At 44.3% G+C, this 20,048-nt stretch overlaps 1 protein-coding gene across 5 annotated transcripts in view; it reads left to right on the top strand.

Annotated features, from left to right (window-relative positions):
• Window positions 1-20,048, top strand: part of LOC134355600 (zinc finger protein 280C-like) — a 165,506-nt gene that overhangs the window by 111,652 nt on the left and 33,806 nt on the right. For all 5 annotated transcript variants that reach the window (XM_063065715.1, XM_063065714.1, XM_063065718.1 and 2 more), the window contains one exon: window positions 3,162-3,296. In XM_063065715.1, the coding sequence (XP_062921785.1) occupies window positions 3,162-3,296 (135 nt within the window). The remainder of the gene's footprint in view (window positions 1-3,161; window positions 3,297-20,048) is intronic.

The following is a 20,048-nucleotide window of genomic DNA, read 5'->3' as shown; positions in this document are numbered from 1 at the left end:
TTGGCGGATTTGGTCCAGTGCAAACTGGTCGACTGATGAAGGGCGGTTCAGGAACTGGTTGAAATGCTCCTTCCATCTGTGTTGGATGCTCTCTCTGTCCTTCAGCAGTGTGGTTCCATCAGCGGACAACAGTGGAGATGAGCCACATTTTGAGGGACCGAAGATCATCTTGATGGAGTTGAAGAGCAGCTTCGAGCTGTTGATGTCGGCAAAGCGTTGCACCTCTTCTGCTTTCCTATTCCACCACAGATCGTGCATCTTGCGAATTTCCCGTTGGGCATGGGCCTGAAGGGACTTGAACCGCTCTTTTTTGAGAATGGAGCTTGGGTCGTTTTGCCACTCCATGAATGCTTTGTTCTTCCTGGCCAGGAGATATTTGATGGCACGGTCATTCTTGTCGAACTAATCTTGGTGGTTCCGGTCCTTGGGACTGAGGACTGATTTTGCTGTCTCCATCACCATCTCTCTAAACTGATTCCACTTCTGGGTTGGGCCACCAGTTAGTGGTCTGTTGGCAGACAGCTTCTCATCAAGGGTGGTCTGGAACTTGGCAAAGATACAGCAGCTCTTGGAGTCTGGTGGTGTTAAAAGCTGTTCTGATGAACTTAGGGCCCTTGGGATGGTGGGGAGCAATACGTAGCTTCAATGTGGTGCAGACAAGCCTGTGGTCAGTTCAGCACTCCACTCCTTGCATGGCTGTGGTGTTGAGTGTCAAAAAACAGCCAAATTAAGTCCACTATGATCCAATGTTGTAAAACAATAAAACATGAAGACTTCCAAGGAGGGTGAATACTTTTTATAGGCACTGTCTATCATCCTATACTAGGATGAGATTCATTTTCTTGTAGGCACTTGTAATTGAACAATGAAATAAATTAGAATCAATGAAAAAAACTACATGGAAACAAAGACTGCAGACAGCCAATGTGCAAAAGACGACCAACTGTGCATAAATAAATAAATAGACGGATGGATAGATGGTGAGAGCATGAGTTGTTGACTGCTTGAAAGTAAGCCCATTGTGGAAACAGTTATCCATGCTGGTTCAGGAGTCCAATGATTATAAGATAATAACTGTTCCTGAACATAGTGGTGTAGGATCTTAAGGCTCCTGTACTCCCCTTCCTGATGACAGCAGTAAGAAGTGAGCATGGCATGGATAGTGGGAGTGTTTGATGATGGATGCTGCATTCTTGTGGCAGTAATTCTTGCAGGTTTGCTCAATGGTGGGGAGGACTCTGCCTGTGGTGGACTGAACAGTATCCACTAATTTTTATAAGTTTTTCCATTCTTTGGCATTAGTGTTTCCATACCAGGCCATGCTGCAACTAGTCAGAACGTTTTCCCTATGCATATAAGTTTGTCAAATCTAAATCTGTGCAAACTTCTGATAAAATCGAAGCACAGCTGCCCCTTCTTTGTAATGGCACTTATGTTCTGATCCCAGGATAGATCCTCTGATATGATAACCCCAAGGAATTTCACGTTACTGATTCTGTTTAGCTATAATCTCCTAATGAGGACTGGTTCATGGAACTCTGGTTTCTTCCTCTTTTAGTTATAGTCCGCTCTTTACTTTTACTGACGTTGAGTGAAAGGGTTGTTGTGGCACTGTTGAGCCAGATTTTCAGTCTCCTTCCTATATGCTTTTTCATCACCACCTTCGATTCAGCAAACAACAGTGGTGTCATCGGCAAACTTAATGGCACTGGAGCTGTATTTAGCCTCACGGTCATAAATATAAAGCAAGTTGAGCAAGAGACTAAGCACCCATTCATATGGTGCACCTGTGCTGATGGTGATTGTGGAGGAAGTATTGTTACCAATCGGTACTAATAAGGGTCTACAAGTGAGGAAATTGAGGTTCCAGTTGGACATTGCAAATTTTGCTATGCTCCGAAAAATTAATTCAGAGCAGATAATTATAATAAGATTCAAGCTGAAAGGTGCAAAAGTGCAGAAGCTTCAAGATGATCTTGGGATCATTGATTCTAATATTAAAATGGCAAAAGACAAATGTATTTGTATGAAGTGAAGAGTAGTAAGTAATGAGGTAGAATGCATACTAGGCAGTGTGCTATTTGGAACTCTGACTTTTGGTTCGGATTGTAGCCTACAAGTAGTAGAGAAACAAAATGATCAGAGATTAGTATTTTGAAAATAATATTCTCAGTAGGAGTAAGAACTGACATTTTGGTATTATCAGTGTCATAGATATGGGTAAGATATATAGAGTTGAGTCCACTCAGTACATAATTGTACCTCCACAATTCCAACTATTGTAGGTTACAACAGTCACTGTAAGCTATTGAAATTGGCAGCCTTCACTTCTAACAGGAAATCCACCAGACTTGGTGCCAAACTTAGTTGCATTATAACACCATCAACAAAAAGTCTTTAGTTGTGAATTCATCTTTTGTGTAAATATTCTGCAGATTTAGCATACCACACAATACACTGAAATTTACTATTTAGTTTGTGGATTCATTGGAAAAAGACATGATGTTTGAGGGAAGTTTCAGTAGGTTGGGCTAATATAATTTGAAGTGAGAAGAATCAGTGTGATCAGTGGTAATGACGTTATGAATCTGAAGGGGCTTGTCACTGTGGATGAATGGGTGAATCCAAAATGAAGAGACATATTTCAGAATAAAGGATCACCCATTTAAGATGAAGATTTGTTCTTCTCAAAGGATTAAGATTTTTTGTAAATCACTACCCGAGAGAGTTGTGAAGGCTGAATTATTGAATGTATTCCGGTCCCAGAGAGATTTTTGATCAACTGGGGAGTCACAGGATATGAGCAGTTAGATAAAGTTGAGGCCTAAATTGAATCAGGCATGGCCTTAACTGAATGATGGAGCAGGCTCAAGAAGATATCTGACTTAATCCTACTCCTCCTCCATATGAAGTTTTGGCATATCTTTATACTGCACAACAGAGCTAGTGGCTTCCTTTTGAACAGATTATTTTAAGAGAAATAGGTGCAATTATATTTGTACAAAGATGGTATTTGAAATATTGAAGCAACTAAGCATTTTGTTTTTATAAGCATCTTTTGCCACGTAAAAACTACCTTCTAATTATCATTGTGTTGATTAGGTAAACTAGATTATTCTTATACCTCCAAATGTTGTTTAAAATTTTAATATTTTGTCCAGAAAAAGGGAGTTTACCGTTGCAGCAAATGTAAGCTTCAGTTTCTAACCTGTAAAGAAAAGGTGGATCATAAGACTCAACACCATAGGACATTTCGAAAACCTATACAATTAGAAGGTCTACCTCCTGGCACAAAGGTAGGATTATTGCACTGATATGTCACATATGTATTATGAATGTCACATTTATTTAATACTTGACAATTTCATAGCTTTTAAATTGTTTGATCATAACATTGTTTTGATTAGTTTCATGATTATATGATTAGTTTGTAATTTGTAAAACAAAAGAGCAATTATTGGTGTATTAAATCATCCGTGATACATAAAAGCACTTGTAATTCGTACCCCTTACATTGATCTTTTATTTTATCGAGAAAGCTTATTTTAAGTGGAGTAATCTTTTCTGCAGCCTGCGTAAAACTTGGGTAGGAGATTAAGTTGCAGCCTTTTACAACCAGTCTGTTGGAGGAATTCAGTGGGTGGAGCAGCATCTATGGGGGTTAAAGGAATTGTTAATACTTTGGGTCAAAACCTGCATCAAGACTGAGAGGGGAGCTGGTCAATTTAAAGGGGAGAATTAAGTAATACTATAGAAGTCACAGGTGATTGCTGGTCTGAGAAGGGGAAAAAGATGTCGGGTAGGTTGTAGAGGTAGAGATGGGAGATATTGGCAGGTAAGAAAAATGGGAGGCAGATGAAGGAAGATGTGAGGACGGGAGTCTGAAAGTTGGAGACGGCTCCTGGAGGGAGATAAGCAAGAACACAAAGGGCTGGCTACTAGTGCTGGAGTCTGATAAGTAAAGGAGGCAAGTATGAGAACATCATTAGGGGAGAGGTGAATGACAAATGAAACCAAAGACAAATAGGGGCGCGAGTATGTGGGTGGAAGCCTGTGGGCAAAATGTATGTGCAGTGGGTGGATGGAACCAGGAGGGAGAGGGAGACAGAAATGGGTGATGGGGCTTGGAGGAGGAGTATGTGGGAAAGGGACAAAAATGGAAGGACCAGAGGAGGATTGGAAGGAGAATAGGCTGACAAGCTGGAAAAGAAACAAAAAAAAAACGCCAGAAGGGAGGGTTACCTGAAATTGGAAAACTCGATGTTATGCCATTTGAATGTAAACTATCCAGGTGGAAAACAAAGTGTCATTCCTCCGTTTTGCATTGAGCTTCACCCTGATAGTGGAGGAGACCAAGGATGGACAATTCACGGTGTGAATGGGAAGGGGAGTTGAAATGGCATGCAGTTGGGATGTCGAGATGGCCATTCTGGATAGATCCTTTTCCCCCAGCCTCCTGCTGTAATTCACTGCCAGTAAAATCTGCTAATTTTGTTATTGGTGCTCTGTCTTTACAACATTGTATTTGCATGGAGTCACTTTACCCACGGTACATTGTTTTCTCAAGTTGTTTTTAATTTGTTTCCCCTATGTGTTTCTTTGTGTTAGATGGGAATGACTGATATATCATGCCATTGACATGAACTATTATATTCATGGTCATCTTCCGCAATTGCTTTACATATTCACAGAAAGAAGTATCTGATTTGTAAAGTTTAATGAAAATAAAATTGTAGATGTCCTTCAAGGTTATTTTTGTCTATGTAACAGTCATGCATTGAGTTCTAGAATAGTGGGATGGTAATATCCCAATTTTACCCACGTATTTTAAATTGTCGTTTCCAGCACTTTCCATTCTATGGAAGTTTCTTCCAAGTATTCAAGTACATTTATTGTCAAAGAATATATAAATTATACAACTTTGAGATTTGCCTGCTCACAGGTAGCTACAAAGCAAGAAACCCAAAAGAACACAATTAAAAAAATAAAGAATAAAAATAAAAATAAAAGATCAAGCGAAAGAAAAAAAAACAAATCATGTGATCAACAGCACTCCGAACCAAAACTGAGTCCTCAGATCCGAACCCTCAAGTAGGCCCAAAGCCTCGCTTATAGGTACATCATATTAGTGAGAGCACAGCTGCAGAGGCAGTCTTCTTAGCCTCAGTGCCATGGAGGTGACCATCACGGAGAATGAGTGAAATTGGCCTTCATCCCAACCTGTACCCTGTCTTCAGTCTCTTCGGGCCGGCGTTTAAATAGACCAAACAATGGAATGGCGAAAGGCTCTAGCCCCCTGGAGAGAGGAGTGAAGATCATGGAGAGTGTGCAAAATAAGCTCTTGCCTGTGATGTAGTCTGACACATCTATATACTACTAAAACTCTCATGCTCTGTTTGTCTGTTTGTGACCTCCAATCAGTGCAAATGCTGCATAACAGCGGCACTTTTTTTGGCTACATCGAATTAAAATGAGCTAACTTACAGAATGCAGGCAAAGTTCAGGGTTATATATTCATATAAAATTGCTCATTCGCCAAAAATCAACAGGCTGGCTTTCACCCGAGACCCGATCGGCCATCATGGAAATTGGGACACCACAGCCCAACACATGCACACGGCCAGCCTCAGCAGCGACGCCTACCAGAGCAAAAGGGCAGAGCAGCTCTATTTCGAGGGCACAAAATAATCTGAAGATGCTGGGGTCAAAGCAACACGCTGGAGGAACTCAGCAGGTCGGGTAGCATCCGTGGAAAAGAACAGTCAACGTTTCGGGCTGGAACCCTTCGTCAGGACTGAAGAGGGAGGGGGCAAGGGCCCTATAAATAAGGTGGGGGGAGGGTGGGAAGGAGAAGGCTGGTAGGTGCCAGGTGAAAAACCGGTAAGGTGAAAAATAAAGGGGAAGCAGGGAGGGGAAAGGCAGGAATGGTGAAGAAGGAATAGGGGAAAGCACAATTGGTGGTAGAAGGAGGCGGAACCATGAGGGAGGTGATAGGCAGTTGGGGGAGGGGGCAGAGTGAAACTGGGATGGGGAGGGGAGGGGGAGGGATGCTGGGATGGGGGAAGGGAGGGAGAGGAATTTCAAGGGGTCACATTCTGCTAATCACCATCAGCATATGCAGGATTGGGACAGATCTAACCACCACCCATCAATAAGAGATAGTTAAATCTTATTGTAATGATGTACTTCGAGACACCTATAAAACCCTTTGCTACAGTCAAAGGACAGTGGTGACTATATCACATCCATTTAGGAGAGCGCCAACCACATCATCGAGAATAATCAGCATCCTTTAGTGTTAATGCTTCGTATCTTCTATCCAGCATTAGGGTAGAAAAAATGGTCACCCTATTTATGCCGCATAGAAAGGGAAGGGGGACATTATGGTCAAGGGATGACGCCAAACGTCGGGAAGTGGCAAACAGAGAGAGAGAGAACAAGAATTGGATGAGGCCGGGGCCGCACGACTCCAGGTTCAAAGAGTCAGGACAAAAAAAGATGAGAGAAGAAGAGACAGAGGAGGAGAGGCATGCACGTCTCCAGTATCAGAGACAAACAACAAACAGCAGAAGAGCTGAAGGGATGGGCGATGAAAGGGCTGCACGTCTCCAGAATGACAACGAAAGGCACAAGGGTGGCAGATAAACCAGAAATGATGCCATCAAAAGTGTCCTTCGTTAAATGAGGAGCAGCTATATTTGCTTTGCTACGCGTTGTTCTTCTTTAATAAACTGAGGTTTTCTACTTCAGTTTCCAAAGCAAAGCGATACCAATAGCATTCAGGAAAATTTAATGTTCATTCTGCTCATATCAGACTGCACTACCCTTCTCTCAAAGGGCACCCCAACGGGTCACCCAGTTGTCTAGTATTGTCTAAACAGCATATCGTACTTCACGCTAGGACCTGGGCACTGCTGCCACAAAAGGTTCCGGGTCTGGACCACACCATCCAATGATTCGCTCCGGGCCCAGATTTCATTGCCCAGCCTGAAGCCACCCTTAAGCTCTTCAACTCAGCTTGGCACCCAGAGTGACCCAGCCTTGCACCTGAGCTAGTTGTTTGGCCTGTTGCAGTGTGCAGTGTGATTTAGAAAATGGCAATAAAACTTTTCTAGCTGAAAATTAAAAACTGTGGATGATTGAAGTGTAAGGTTAAAACAGACCAAGGCACTGACTTGATGCAGTTTCCTCAGACCAGCTCTGCACAACTTTCTGTACTGGACTTTCACATTTCAGTTTTTGATTGTAAGTGGGGAAGGAGCACAGCCTAATGATCTGAATTTCCAAAATGTAGGCAACAGTTGGAATAATTGGCATCTTTGGTTGTGTAACAGTGGTTGGGATGTTTGGGCTTCTGGTGAGACAGGAGATGTATTGATAGATTTGGCAGGACACTCTTGAAGTTGGCCTAATTGAAGTTCCCAGCTCTGATGAACAAGGTTATTGAGGTGCATCATTTCAAGGATGTTGATAGCAGAATATAGTTCATCATATGTTGATAGGCTTATTGAGAAAGTAAGGAGGCATGGGATCCAAGGGGACTTTGCTTTGTGGATCCAGAACTGGTTTGCCCACAGAAGGCAAAGAGTGTTTGTAGATGGGTCATATTCTGCATGGAGGTTGGTGACCAGTGGTGTGCCTCAGGGATCTGTTCTGGGACCCCTACTCTTCATGATTTTTATAATTGACCTGGATGAGGAAGTGTAGGGATGGGTTAGTAAATTTGCTGATGACACAAAGGTTGGAAGTGTGGTGGATAGTGTGGAGGGCTGTCAGAGGTTACAGCGGGACATTGATAGGATGCAATACTGGGCTGAGAAGTGACAGATGGAGTTCAACCCAAGATGGTTCATTTTGGTAGGTCAAATATGATGACAGAATATAGTATTAATGGGAAGACTCTTGACAGTGTGGAAGATCAGAGGGATCTTGGGGTCCGAGTCCATAGGACACTCAAATCTGCTGCGCAGGTTGATTCTGTGATTAAGAAAGCATACAGTGCATTGGCCTTCATCAATTGTGGGATTGAGTTTAGGAGCTGAGAGGTAATGTTGCAGCTATGTAGGTCCCTGGTCAGACCCCACTTGGAGTACTGTGCTCAGTTCTGGTTGCCTCACTACAGGAAGGACATGGAAACCATTGAAAAGGTGCAGAGGAGATTTACAAGGATGTTACCTGGATTGGGGAGCATGCCTTATGAGTATAAGTTGAGTGACCTTGGCCTTTTTCCCTTGGAGCAACGGAGGATGAGAGGTGACCTGATGGAGGTGTACAAGATAATGAGAGGCATTGATCGTGTGGATAGTTGGAGGCTCTTTCTCAGGGCTGAAATGGCTAGCATGAGAAGGCACAGTGTTAAGGTGCTTGGACGTAGGTACATAGGAGATGTCAGGTTAAGTTTTTCCACAGAGTGGTGAGTGCGTGGAATGGGCTGCCGGCGATGGTGGTGGAGGCAGATACGATAGGGTCTTTTAAGAGACTGCTGGACAGGTACATGGAGCTCAGAAAAATAGAGGGCTACGGGTAACCCTCGGTAATTTCTAAGGTAAGGACAAGTTCGGCACAGCTTTGTGGGCCGAAGGGCCTGTATTGTGCTGTAGGTTTTCTATGTTTCTAATCATCAGTCTTCCTGGGATGGGATATAAACTGCTAATACGATAGCCAAAGTAATGTCCTGCAGCAGATAGCAGAGGAAAAACTGAACCAGTACCACAGATCTGAGCAATCTGATGCAGAGAGAGCAAATAACCTAAAGCTGTTGAACTTAATATCGAGATGGGAAGGTTACAACATGCCCAGCTGGATAACATGGCACTGTTTCTCAAGCTCATGCTCACTATAGCAGTGCAGGAGACCACGGACAGTTCAGACTGGGGTTGGGAGAGAGAATTGAAATGGCAAACAACAGGAAGTAGGCCCTCTAGTCTGAACACACCTGCAAGGCAGTCGCCCATTCTCTGTTAGTTTTTCCTATGTAGTAGACTGAATACGATATAGAACCATAGAACACTACAGCATAGAAAACAAGCCATTCGGCCCTTCTAGTCTGTGCCGAAACATTATTTCGCTAGTCCCATTGACCTGCATCCAGTCCATAACCCTCCAGACCTCTCCCATCCATGTACCTATCCAATTTATTCTTAAAGCTTAAGAGTGAGCCCACATTTACCACGTCAGATGGCAGCTCGTTGCACATGCCCACCACTCTCTGAGTGAAGAAGTTCCCCCTAATGTTCCCCCTAAACCTTTCCCCTTTCACCCTAAAGCCATGTCCTCTTGTATTTATCTCTCCTGATCTAAGTGGAAAGAGCCTATTCACATTTACTCTGTCTATACCCCTCATAATTTTGTAAACCTCTATCAAATCTCTCCTCATTCTTCTACGCTCCAAGGAATAAAGTCCTAACCTGTTCAGTCTTTCCCTGTAACTCAATTCCTGAAGACCCGGCAACATCCTAGTAAATCTTCTCTGCACTCTTTCAATCTTACTGATATCCTTCCTATAGTTAGGTGACCAGAACTGTACACAATACTCCAAATTTGGCCTCACTGATGTCTTATACAACCTGCCCATAACATCCCAATTCCTGTACTCAATACTTTGATTTATGAATGCCAGGATGCAAAAAACCTTCTTTACAACCCTATCTACCTGTGACACCACTTTCAGGGAATTATGTATCTGAACTCCCAGATCTCTTTGTTTGTCCGCACTCCTCAGTGCCCTATCATTTACTGTGTATGTCCTACCTTGATTTGTCTTTCCAAAATGCAACACTTGTCTGCATATGCTAGTTGAAGAACTAGTGTGTGTGTGTGTGTGTATATATACACACACACACACACACACGCACGCACGCTAGTTGAAAAACTACAAGCGATTTACTACTTTACCTACAGGGTCCCTGGATGGTGTGAATGGAAGTACAAGTGCTGCATCTCATTGCCATAAGCAATTGTTGGTGGAAATGGAAGAGTAGACCATGTAGTTGAAAGAATGGCGAAGGGAAGATGTATTTGCTCATGGAATCCTGTTTAAGATGATGGAAACTACAAAAGATAATATTTGAATGCAGATGGTAGCGCACTCGGATACAGTGGTCACCCAGATCCAACCGACGATATACTTGTTTGTTCTTAACACTTTTTTACTATCACAAGACACTGCTGCATATTAAGAACATAGAGTATTGCATGTTTACCTTATCATTGAGTTGTTCGACAGCGGAGGAGCTGGACTTGGTGCAGACTTTGTTGCCTTCTGCTACAGGAAGGTGTCAGAGTCAGTGTGCAGCCTTACAAACGGGGCAAATGATTGTACATTTTGCTTATGATTGCAAGACCCTATTGAACATTGGTAATATAGAATGCTGCACTGTAGAGTGGTTCACTGGTTCATTGGAGAAATTGATGGCGGGGGAGCTGCGTGGCCTCAGTTGTAGAGCGGACTAGGCCCTCATGCTATGGGGGTCGTCTGTTGCAGCCACCTAGGGGAAGAGAAGTTAGAAGTCGTGTAATGCAGCGTCAATGCTGGGTTGTGAGCTGGTCCCATCAGCACTGCCGTCCAGTGTTTGCTCAGTAAAAGACGAGCTGGATTGCATTCATCTGTGGTTGCGCTAGCTCGTGATGATTGATCTCATGTTGGCTTGTTCTTGCAAATAATTTCCTAAACACCATCAAACTGCAGGAGATGACACTCAGGGTCTTCGGCTGTAATACTACTTTTTGTGTGATTGTATGTTTACTGCTGTCTTAATTGTATGTGCTTTGTGCTGTATATGACTGTATATGACCGTTGGTACAGTGGTTTGCACCTTGGCCCTGGAGGAACGCCGTTTCATCTGGGTATTTATGTATAGGTGGAGAAATGTAGACTAGGGCAAGAGCAGAAATTTTGGGAATAGTCTAGGGTTTAATCACTGGTAGAAGAGAAGCTACATTTTAGGAAGCAAGAAGGCATCATAAAGGCTTATTACCAGAGCAGATACAGTCGGTCCAGAGGAACTGTGAGAATGCATAGGCTTTCTTACAAGAGGTAGAATGACAGGAAGTATATAGTCTGTTTTCTGGCTGGAAATGTATGCTGCGGTTGCACAAGATGTCTCTGTTCTACAAAGTTGCACGATAGCGACAGATTAAGTATTAATTGCTGCAAAGCCTCCATGACACAACAACAGATAAACTCACATGGTTTGAACCTGTATTGAGAATCTGAATTCAGATTTGCTTGAGAGATCCGTAAATAATAGCAAGTATTTTTATGTACGTTAGCTGGAAATTGAATTTTCTGTAATTCTGGAATTAGTTTACTAATATCCTGTGGTGAAAAACAAAAATTTGTTTCTGCCCAGCTTGGCCTGTGTGTTAGACCAGTCTCAAATAGACTTCAAAGTTCAAAGAATATTTATTATCAAAGTATGTATACCATATACAACCTTGAAATTCATCTTGCAAACAGCCAGAAAACAAGAAAGCACAATAGAATTGACGAGAAACCTCACACCACAAAGCTAGTCATACACCCAGTGTGCAAAAAAAAAATTATGTAAGCAATTTTTTTAAAAAAGCAAACAAACAATCCACAGAACATGAACCACGGGGTCACCAAAAGTAAGTCCACAGCTGCGTAGCCAGTTCAGTGTTGCAGCTGGTCCAGGAGTCTGATGGCTGCAGGCCACAGCTGCAGAGTCAGTTCAGTGCTAAAGCAAGTCAAGCCTCCTGGAGTAACGAGCTGAATACCGGTCTGTCCTTCACCCTTGGCCTCGATGAATTAATCTTTTTAATCTGTCTTGGTTTGTTATCCACTTTTGGGCCCAGGACCTGTCACTTCAACTCAGCTTGAAGATTCCACTCACAACACGCTGGAGTAACTCAGCAGGTCGGGCAGCATCCGTGGAAAAGATCGGTCGACGTTTCGGGCCGGAACCCTTCGTCAGGAATGTAGGGGGAAGGGGCAGAGGCCCTATAAAGAAGGTGGGGGGAGGGTGGGAAGGAGAAGGCTCGTAGGTTCCAGGTGAAAAACCAGTAAGGGAAAAGATAAAGGGGTGGGGGAGGGGAGGCAGGGAGGTGATGGGCAGGAAAGGTGAAGAAAGTATAGGGGAAAACACAATGGGTAGTAGAAGGAGGCGGAACCAAGAGGGAGGTGATAGGCAGCTGGGGGAGAGGGCAGAGTGACATAAGGATAGGGGAAGGGAGGGGGAGGGAATTACTGGAAGTTGGAGAATTCTATGTTCATACCAAGGGGCTGGAGACTACATTGCTCCTCCAACCTGAGTTTAGCCTCATCATGACAGTAGAGGAGGCCATGTATGGACATATCTGAATGGGAGTGGGAAGCAGAGTTGTAGTGGGTGGCTACTGGGACATCCTGTCTGTTTTAGCGGACGGAGTGGAGGTGCTCGACGAAGCGGTCCCCCAGTCTGCGTCAGGTTTCACCGATGTAGAGGAGACTGCACCGGATGCAATAGATGACCCAAACAGACTCACAAGTGAAGTGTTGCCTCATTTGGAAGTACTGTTTGGGGCCCTGAATGGTGGCAAGTGTTGTAGAACTCAGCCCGACCTGCTGAGTTCCTCCAGCATGTTGTGAATGTTGCTTTGACCCCAGCATCTGCAGATTATTTTGTGTTTAGCTTGAAGATTCCGTCTAGCTCCAATTCCGCTCCAGTAATCTGTCACAGCCGTACTTGCTTTCTTGAGAATCCAGTTCACTGAATATTTCAGGGTACCACAAAAACACCAAGTTGTACAGACAATTCAAACACACACCTCTCAGTGGGAAATTACAGGCTGTGGATTGTAGTGATCATAGTCCCAAGAAAGTATAGTTAGTAGAATTGTTAGTAGTCTTGCTTGCTGCCAGTAAAGTGTTGCTGTGACTTGCCAGCACCATCTTCACACTCAATTTCTCACTTGGAGGAATCTTAACTTACTGCTGAAATAACCATACATTTGAAATGCATCAAACTGGTACCAGTCCAAGGAGATGCCCTTACCACCAAATCCCTCTCAATTTGTGCACAAGTAACACTTTAGAGTGAAGAAATAAAAAAAACAATAGTCCATGGTAACTTTCATTTCCCAAGCCAGCTACAGTGGTGCTGGAAAGTTTGTAAACCCTGTAGAATTTTCTCTACTTCCACATAAATATAACCTAAAATGTGATCAAATCTTCATGTAAGTCCTAAAACTAGATAAAGAGAACCCAATTAAATAAATAACACAAAAAAGACATTATACTTGTTCATTTATTTATTGAGAAGAATGATCCAATATTACATATATTATTTTGGAAAAGGTATGTGAACCTCTGGGGTAATGCCTTCTACAAAAGCTATTTGGAGTCAGGTGTTCTAATCAATGAGATGAGACGGAGGTGTGGGTTGTAGAGGTGCTTTCAATAACTGGTGTGATCTTCCTTATACAGCAATAACTTCAACCAAATGTTTCCAGTAACTGTTGATCAGTCCTGCACGTCAGCTTGTAAGGAGGAATGACCTAAAATTCCTCCAAAACTGCTTCAACTCTGGGATATTGGTGGGCTTCCTTTAATGAACTGCTTGCTTCAGGTGAGGGACTGCTACCCTGATATTCTTCCGTAAAATGTCTTGATAGTATTTTGAATTCATCGTTGCCTCAACGATTGCAAGCCATCCAGGCTCTGAGGCAGCAAAGCAGCTCCAAACCATGATGCTCCTTCCACCATGCTTCGCATTTGGGATGAGGTGTGTAGTGCCCTTTTCCCTCCAAACATAGCAATGCGCATTTCTGCCAAAAAGTTCAACTTTGGTCTCATCTGTCCACAGAACATTGTCCCAGAAGCGTTGTAGAATATCCAGGTGGTCTTTTGCAAACTTGAGATGTGCAGCAATGATGTTTTTTTTTTGGAGAGCAGCAGTTTCCTCTGTAGTGTCCTTCCATGAACACCATTCTTGTTCAGTGTTTTTCTTATGGTGGATGTTGTGGCGTGAAGGAAATTGCCGGAGAGGGAGTTACTGGTAGATACAAAGCAACTTCTTTATTCGACAAAACAAGGTACAGCAGACATCATACGGACGGAAGTCATTCAGTGGAAAGGTCTGCTAGCCCAATGTGGCCTCGATATTTATCTGCCAAACACAAAGGACAATTCATATTTACAAGTATAGACAATGCTTTCTTTTTGAAGCTACATACAAAACACACCGTCTGACTTCATCCATTCCTCCTTCTCTTCTGCCTCCACCTCTTTATATAATTTTTCTAAACTGGGTTCTCTTGTTCCTTCCTGCATACTTGCAATTTCAATTGCCTCTTGTTCCTCTGCTGACTTATTCGCAGTAATACCTGCCATCGGAGGGACTGGAAAAACTTTATGTTCTGGAGACAAGCCATTCAGGATTGTTGCAGGGCCTGCCATTATGGGATGCAATCTCGGCATGGTCTTAAGGGCGGTATAGCCTGTTGTTAATGGATATGATCCACTGGGCTTTACTGGCTACGTAGGCGAGTTAGTAGTGGCCGCAGTCTCTCTGAGTATCCCCTGGTGCTTTTGTTCCTTCACTATACCCTGAACAGCTGCCAGTGTGTCAGTTTTTATAGGGTACTGCTTATGGGGTTTATATAGACCCTCCTCTATTTTAACTAGGTTTATCTTTATTCAGCCACAATCTTGCTTGTGTCTAGCCCATGCTGCTGGGAACTGCTGACAAGGTAACCCATAGACACCATCCTGGCTCCAGTCTCTGGTGATCGGGGCAGCTGCGACTATGCTAGCCAGGTTGTCTGTTCTATTGCTTGTACACATTCGCTGTCCCTGACCTGTCCATATTATTTCTCCCTTTCCCGAATCTGTAACAGCTCCTGCTTCCCTTATGATGTTTATTCCAAGGATAGTACCCTCGATATTTGGACATATCCAGAAATACACTAGAAGCTGCACTCCCCCGATTTTTAGTATTTGCGATTCGCTTCTTTCTGCTTTTACCGTTTTCCCTCCTACTCCCGTAATATAAATAGCCTGTCCAGTTGTTGGCAAGGCTGGGTCTGTTATCAATACAGACAGTGGCAGTGCCAGAGATTTTTTCTTGCTGGTGCTACGGAGGGGCAAAATGATTCAGTGATGGTGCTGAGGGATGCACTGTATGGTAATATGTATTCGCAAGGCCAGACACGAGGCGTTAAAAGGTCAGTTTCAAGCATTATGTGCCTACTATAAATGCCTCTGTTGATTCACAAGCAACAGCAATTGATAGATCTAATATAGAAGTGAACTGTTACAGTGTCAACGGCATCGGAAACAACCTGGGCTACATGGAGCATAGACAAAAAAAACAGAGCATCCGAGCAACAGCGGATAATGTGAATCACGCACCAATCCCGCAATCAGCGTCAAATGCGTACTTTTCAACTGAAAAACACAACACAAACCCATGCTATTCACATTACATAGACAGCAATGCCAAAAGATACACCGTTATTAAAGCCAAATAAGGCAAACAACAGATGCAAGGCTTTACCAGGAGTTGGACAAATTGTACTCTGACCATGCAATACCTCAATTAATTCGGCTATTGAATTTAAACAAAAATCAACAGAATCACTGCTTGGAAGTCTAAGCAAAACCAGTAGGCTTAATAGCAGTAAATGTAATATTTTAGGATTTGCAGGAAACATAAGGACTATGGAGTATCCACCACAAAATAAAAACAATAATCAGCTTTAGTCTTGGCCCAAATTTTTAAAAAATCAACTGCACTCACCATTAATGTTTTCAGAGAAGCACAATCTGTCTGTTGTCGTGATTGGTGACGAAAGAATCAATGATTTTCTGGATGTCAAGTGCCTTGGTCCTCTGGCTATTTATGGCCAACAGAGCCAAGTTGCTGTTCCGAGCATTGCCGCTGCTATTCCTTAAGTAGTTTTTGACGCGTCTGAGGCAAGAGAAATTTCGTTCGCATGAGGACCTAGACTGACCTATGCACGCATTCTTATCAATAACACACTGGGCAAGTGTCTGTTCAATGCTTTTAAGAAGCGACTCTGCGTCCAACCCTTCTGCTGGAGTGAAGTGTAAGAATTCTTCAAGCACTGTTTCGTTATTCAAATACCGCACCACCACTGATATTTGCTCCTTTTTACTCAAGTCTTTACTTTCATCCACCATGATGGCAAAATATCCAGCCTCCTTGATTTCTGCACTTATTTGACGTCTGATCATATCTGCCATAATACCCATAATTTCATTTTGGATATCGTGATGGGTGTTTTTTGCATTTCCAGGATTGTCCTCTTTTTTTTTTAGCTACAGTCTTATCAAACTTCCCAATTACACTGAGCAACTCAACAAAGTTTCCCCTATTGCCAGATCCATCATTCTCCCGGTGTCCTCGCTGGAAAATGCCTTGGCACGCAGTATAGCGTAGAGACTCAACCACTGCTCTCATATACTCACGATTTTCTTGGACAATATTTGCATGTCCTTTGTCAAGCATATTTCCCAATCTTGAACCGTCTTGTTTTCTCAATCTGAATTCGGCCCATGCCTCCGTCGCAAACTTATGAACTGCACTTACATGGTGGCTTTTGAAAGCTGCTGTAACTTTCCGCCAGTTGCGGTAACCAGTGACAGTGAAGGTAGACTCAGAATGGAACCCATGTCCTCCACACAGGAAACGCCTGCATGCGAAGCAGAATGTAGCATCTTTTGTGATTGAATATTCCAGCCAGGAGTACAGGTCAAACCAGCCACGAATAAAACTCCTTTGCTGATTGCCAAACGGTTGCGAAGGGTACTTTTTCAATGCTGGCCGACGGGGTCCTTCCTCAGGCTGCTGGCTAGCATCGCTGACAGTATTCCCACTAGCACTAAGAGCAGCTTCATCCAAGTTCTCTTCCGAATCCCGCTCCATTTCTTGTTCCTCTACTTCGCCCTCACACTCCTTCGATGAACTGCTGTCGTCCTCATCCCCACTTACTCCTTTCTGCATGTCACTTTCAACTAAGACAGGCTCAGGCTGAGACGCCACTGATTCCTCTGGATGAGGTCGTTTCCTGACTAAAAATCAATCCATTTTTCACGCCCGCCAAAATAATGCATGTACCAGGTCGACGCTCACTTGTAAAAGCACAATGTGTGCATGTGGCATCCGTTAGTCTCGCGAGACCACGGATCTGTGCCTGGATGCATACTATCAATCTCTAGCGTGAGTGAGAGTGAGTGACGTCACCACCTTAAGTGATCTTAGATCAGCTTAACAGATCTGAGGACAGCAACGGCAAGACATTGACAACGAACGAATAAGCAGAAGTGTAGGGTGGATCTGACAGAGTTTATAACTTTATTGCTGCGTGGGTGCTAAGGTAATTGGGGGCGCTGTTTCACTAGATCAACTGGAGAAACAAGCTGTATTCAAAACTATACAGAGAAAGCAAAGCAGCTGCAGTTAATTTCCTGGTGGTGCTATTGCAATTTCTGCTGGGGCTATAGCCCCAGCTAGCACCACCTTAGCGCCGCCCCTGGATACAGATGCCCCTGTGTCCACTAACATATTGCATTGTCGTTCCCCTAACTATGCTGTTGTGTACATCCACGGGTCACCAGCGCTGGTAGTGGGGGCCGCCGCCGCCTCATCTTTTCCTGACCTAGGAGCCGTCTTTACTCGCGCTTTGATCTGATCGACAGTCAGGTTGGTCAGACTGGGCACTGATAGGGTGAGAGATTGCGTGTCTGCTGTGACGTTCACCTGTTTTTCTTTCCTCTTTTTTAGACACTGCCTCCAACCATGTCCCAACAGGCCACACCTGTAGCATATCAACTCCTTTACCCTCCCACGTCTATTCCAGCAATTCCTTGCTTTATGTCCTGGTCGCTGGCAAACAAAACAAACTGTCTGGGACATCACAGCGGCTGCATCCACTATAGCCATTTTACAATTTCTCTTGCACTTTCTTTGGTCTATCTCACTGGCCCACGAAACTTTGGCAGAGTAGGTCGACCCCGCCATTATGCCTAAATCTAAAACTTCCTGGTGGGCTGAGCTCAGGTCTTCCTTCAGCATTTTCAGGAAGACTTGTACATCCCTCCCTGGATTATCCAACCCGGAATACTGCTCGTACACTTGGTATTTACGCTCTGCATAATCCATGGCTGTCTCGTCAGCCCTCTGGGTTACTGCCATTATCGTTCCCAGCTACTCTCACCTCCCCCCAGTCATTGCCTCACTTCCCCTTTTAAAGAAGTGATATCTTTCTTCATTACTGGCATTCTAGGTAGTTGCCCATGTACCATTCCCCACCCCCCGGCCATCCTGCCCCACATATTCCTTGGGCACTTCACTTTTACCAACGCGTGTGTATCTTTAGGGTGCATCTGGTGAATTTCAACCATTTCCTCGAGCTTGATCCAGAATTCTGAATTCCCATAGGTGACTTTAAGAGAGGGCATCTCTGACAAAATGCTGTGTTTCTCCCCAGGGGTGAAGGGCTTATGAATGGTCATAATCAAGGTCAAGGGCTGGCTTGGATCATCAGGGTTCTCAACCTGATGTTGCCTCACCTCAATAGGTGCCATTCTGGTAGATCTGTCTGGGTAAAACCTCTCCCTGAGATGTCCCCACACTGATTCCCACGCATACCCAATCAAAGCGTTTCCATAGAGGGCTTCCAGACCGTTCGAGCTGAACGGAATTGCACTGAGAGCGGTAAGCGCAAAGGAGGGGGGCTGGCGGTTCTGGTAAATAACAGATGGTGCAATCCTGGGCATATTACGATTTCAAGGAACGTGTCTGTAGCCCGGATATTGAACTTTTTGCTGTTGGACTCCGGCCATATTTTTTGCCAAGGGAAATCTCACATGCAATTGTGGCTGTTGTGTACATCCCTCCCTCTGCCAACCCGACGTCGGCATGTAACATCATTTACACCGTCACAGCCAGATTACAAACCCAGCACCCGAGTGCCCTCATTACCATCTCGGGTGACTTCAATCATGTTACCATGGCTAGAACACTGCCCAACTTCACGCAGTATGTGAGCTGTACAACCAGAGGGGAGAGGACTCTGGATTTGATGTACGCTAACGTTAAGGATGCATACAGCTCCTCTCCCCTCTCCCCACTGGGAAGGTCAGATCACAACCTGGTGCATCTGAAACCCTGCTACGTGCCTCTGGTGAAGAGTAAACCTGCAACCTCGAGGACAATGAGGAAATGGTCAGAGGAGGCTTATGAGGCGCTCCAGGGTTGTTTTGAGGTGACAGACTGGCAGGTACTCTGTAAGCCACATGGAGAGGATATTGATGGGCTCACAGAGTGCATCACTGATTACATCAGCTTCTGTGTGGACTGCAATGTTCCGACAAGGACTGTCCTTTGTTATTCAAATAAAAAGCCATGGGTGACAAAGGACATTAAGGACATCCTGAATGCTAAAAAGAGGGCGTTTAGAGATGGAAATAGGGAGGAACTGAGGGCAATACAGAGGGACCTGAAAGCCAGGATCAGGGAGGCTAAAGACAGGTACAGGAGGAAGCTTGAGTGGAAACTCCAGCAGAACAACATGAGAGAGGTCTGGAGGGGGATGAGGACCATCACTGGGTTTTGGCAAACTAGCAACAGAGGAGTTGAAGGCAGTGTGGACAGGGCTAACGAACTTAACCTGTTCTTTAACAGATTTGAGATTGTGACCCCTGCCCATCCCCCACATTGCCATCTGTTGTCGGCCCCCAACCAACACATATTCCACTCTCCCCTCCTACCCCTCCTCACAGTCCCCCACCCTGCTCTCATGACTATACCCCTCCCCCACACGAAACCACCACAGTGGGCTTCACGGCTGAACAGGTGAGAAGACAGCTGAAATGTCTCAACCCAAGCAAGGCTGCAGGACCGGATGGTGTCAGTACCAGGGTGCTCAAAGCCTGTGCCCCTCAGCTATGTGGAGTACTTCGCCATGTCTTCAACCTGAGCCTGAGTCTCCAGAGGGTTCCTGTGCTGTGGAAGACGTCCTGCCTCGTCCCTGTGCCGAAGACGCCGCGCCCCAGTGGCCTCAATGACGGCGGACCAGTAGCT

Source organism: Mobula hypostoma, chromosome 13, assembly GCF_963921235.1.
Source record: "Mobula hypostoma chromosome 13, sMobHyp1.1, whole genome shotgun sequence".
NCBI lineage: Eukaryota > Metazoa > Chordata > Chondrichthyes > Myliobatiformes > Myliobatidae > Mobula > Mobula hypostoma.
This window is presented reverse-complemented; position numbering and strand designations above follow the sequence as displayed.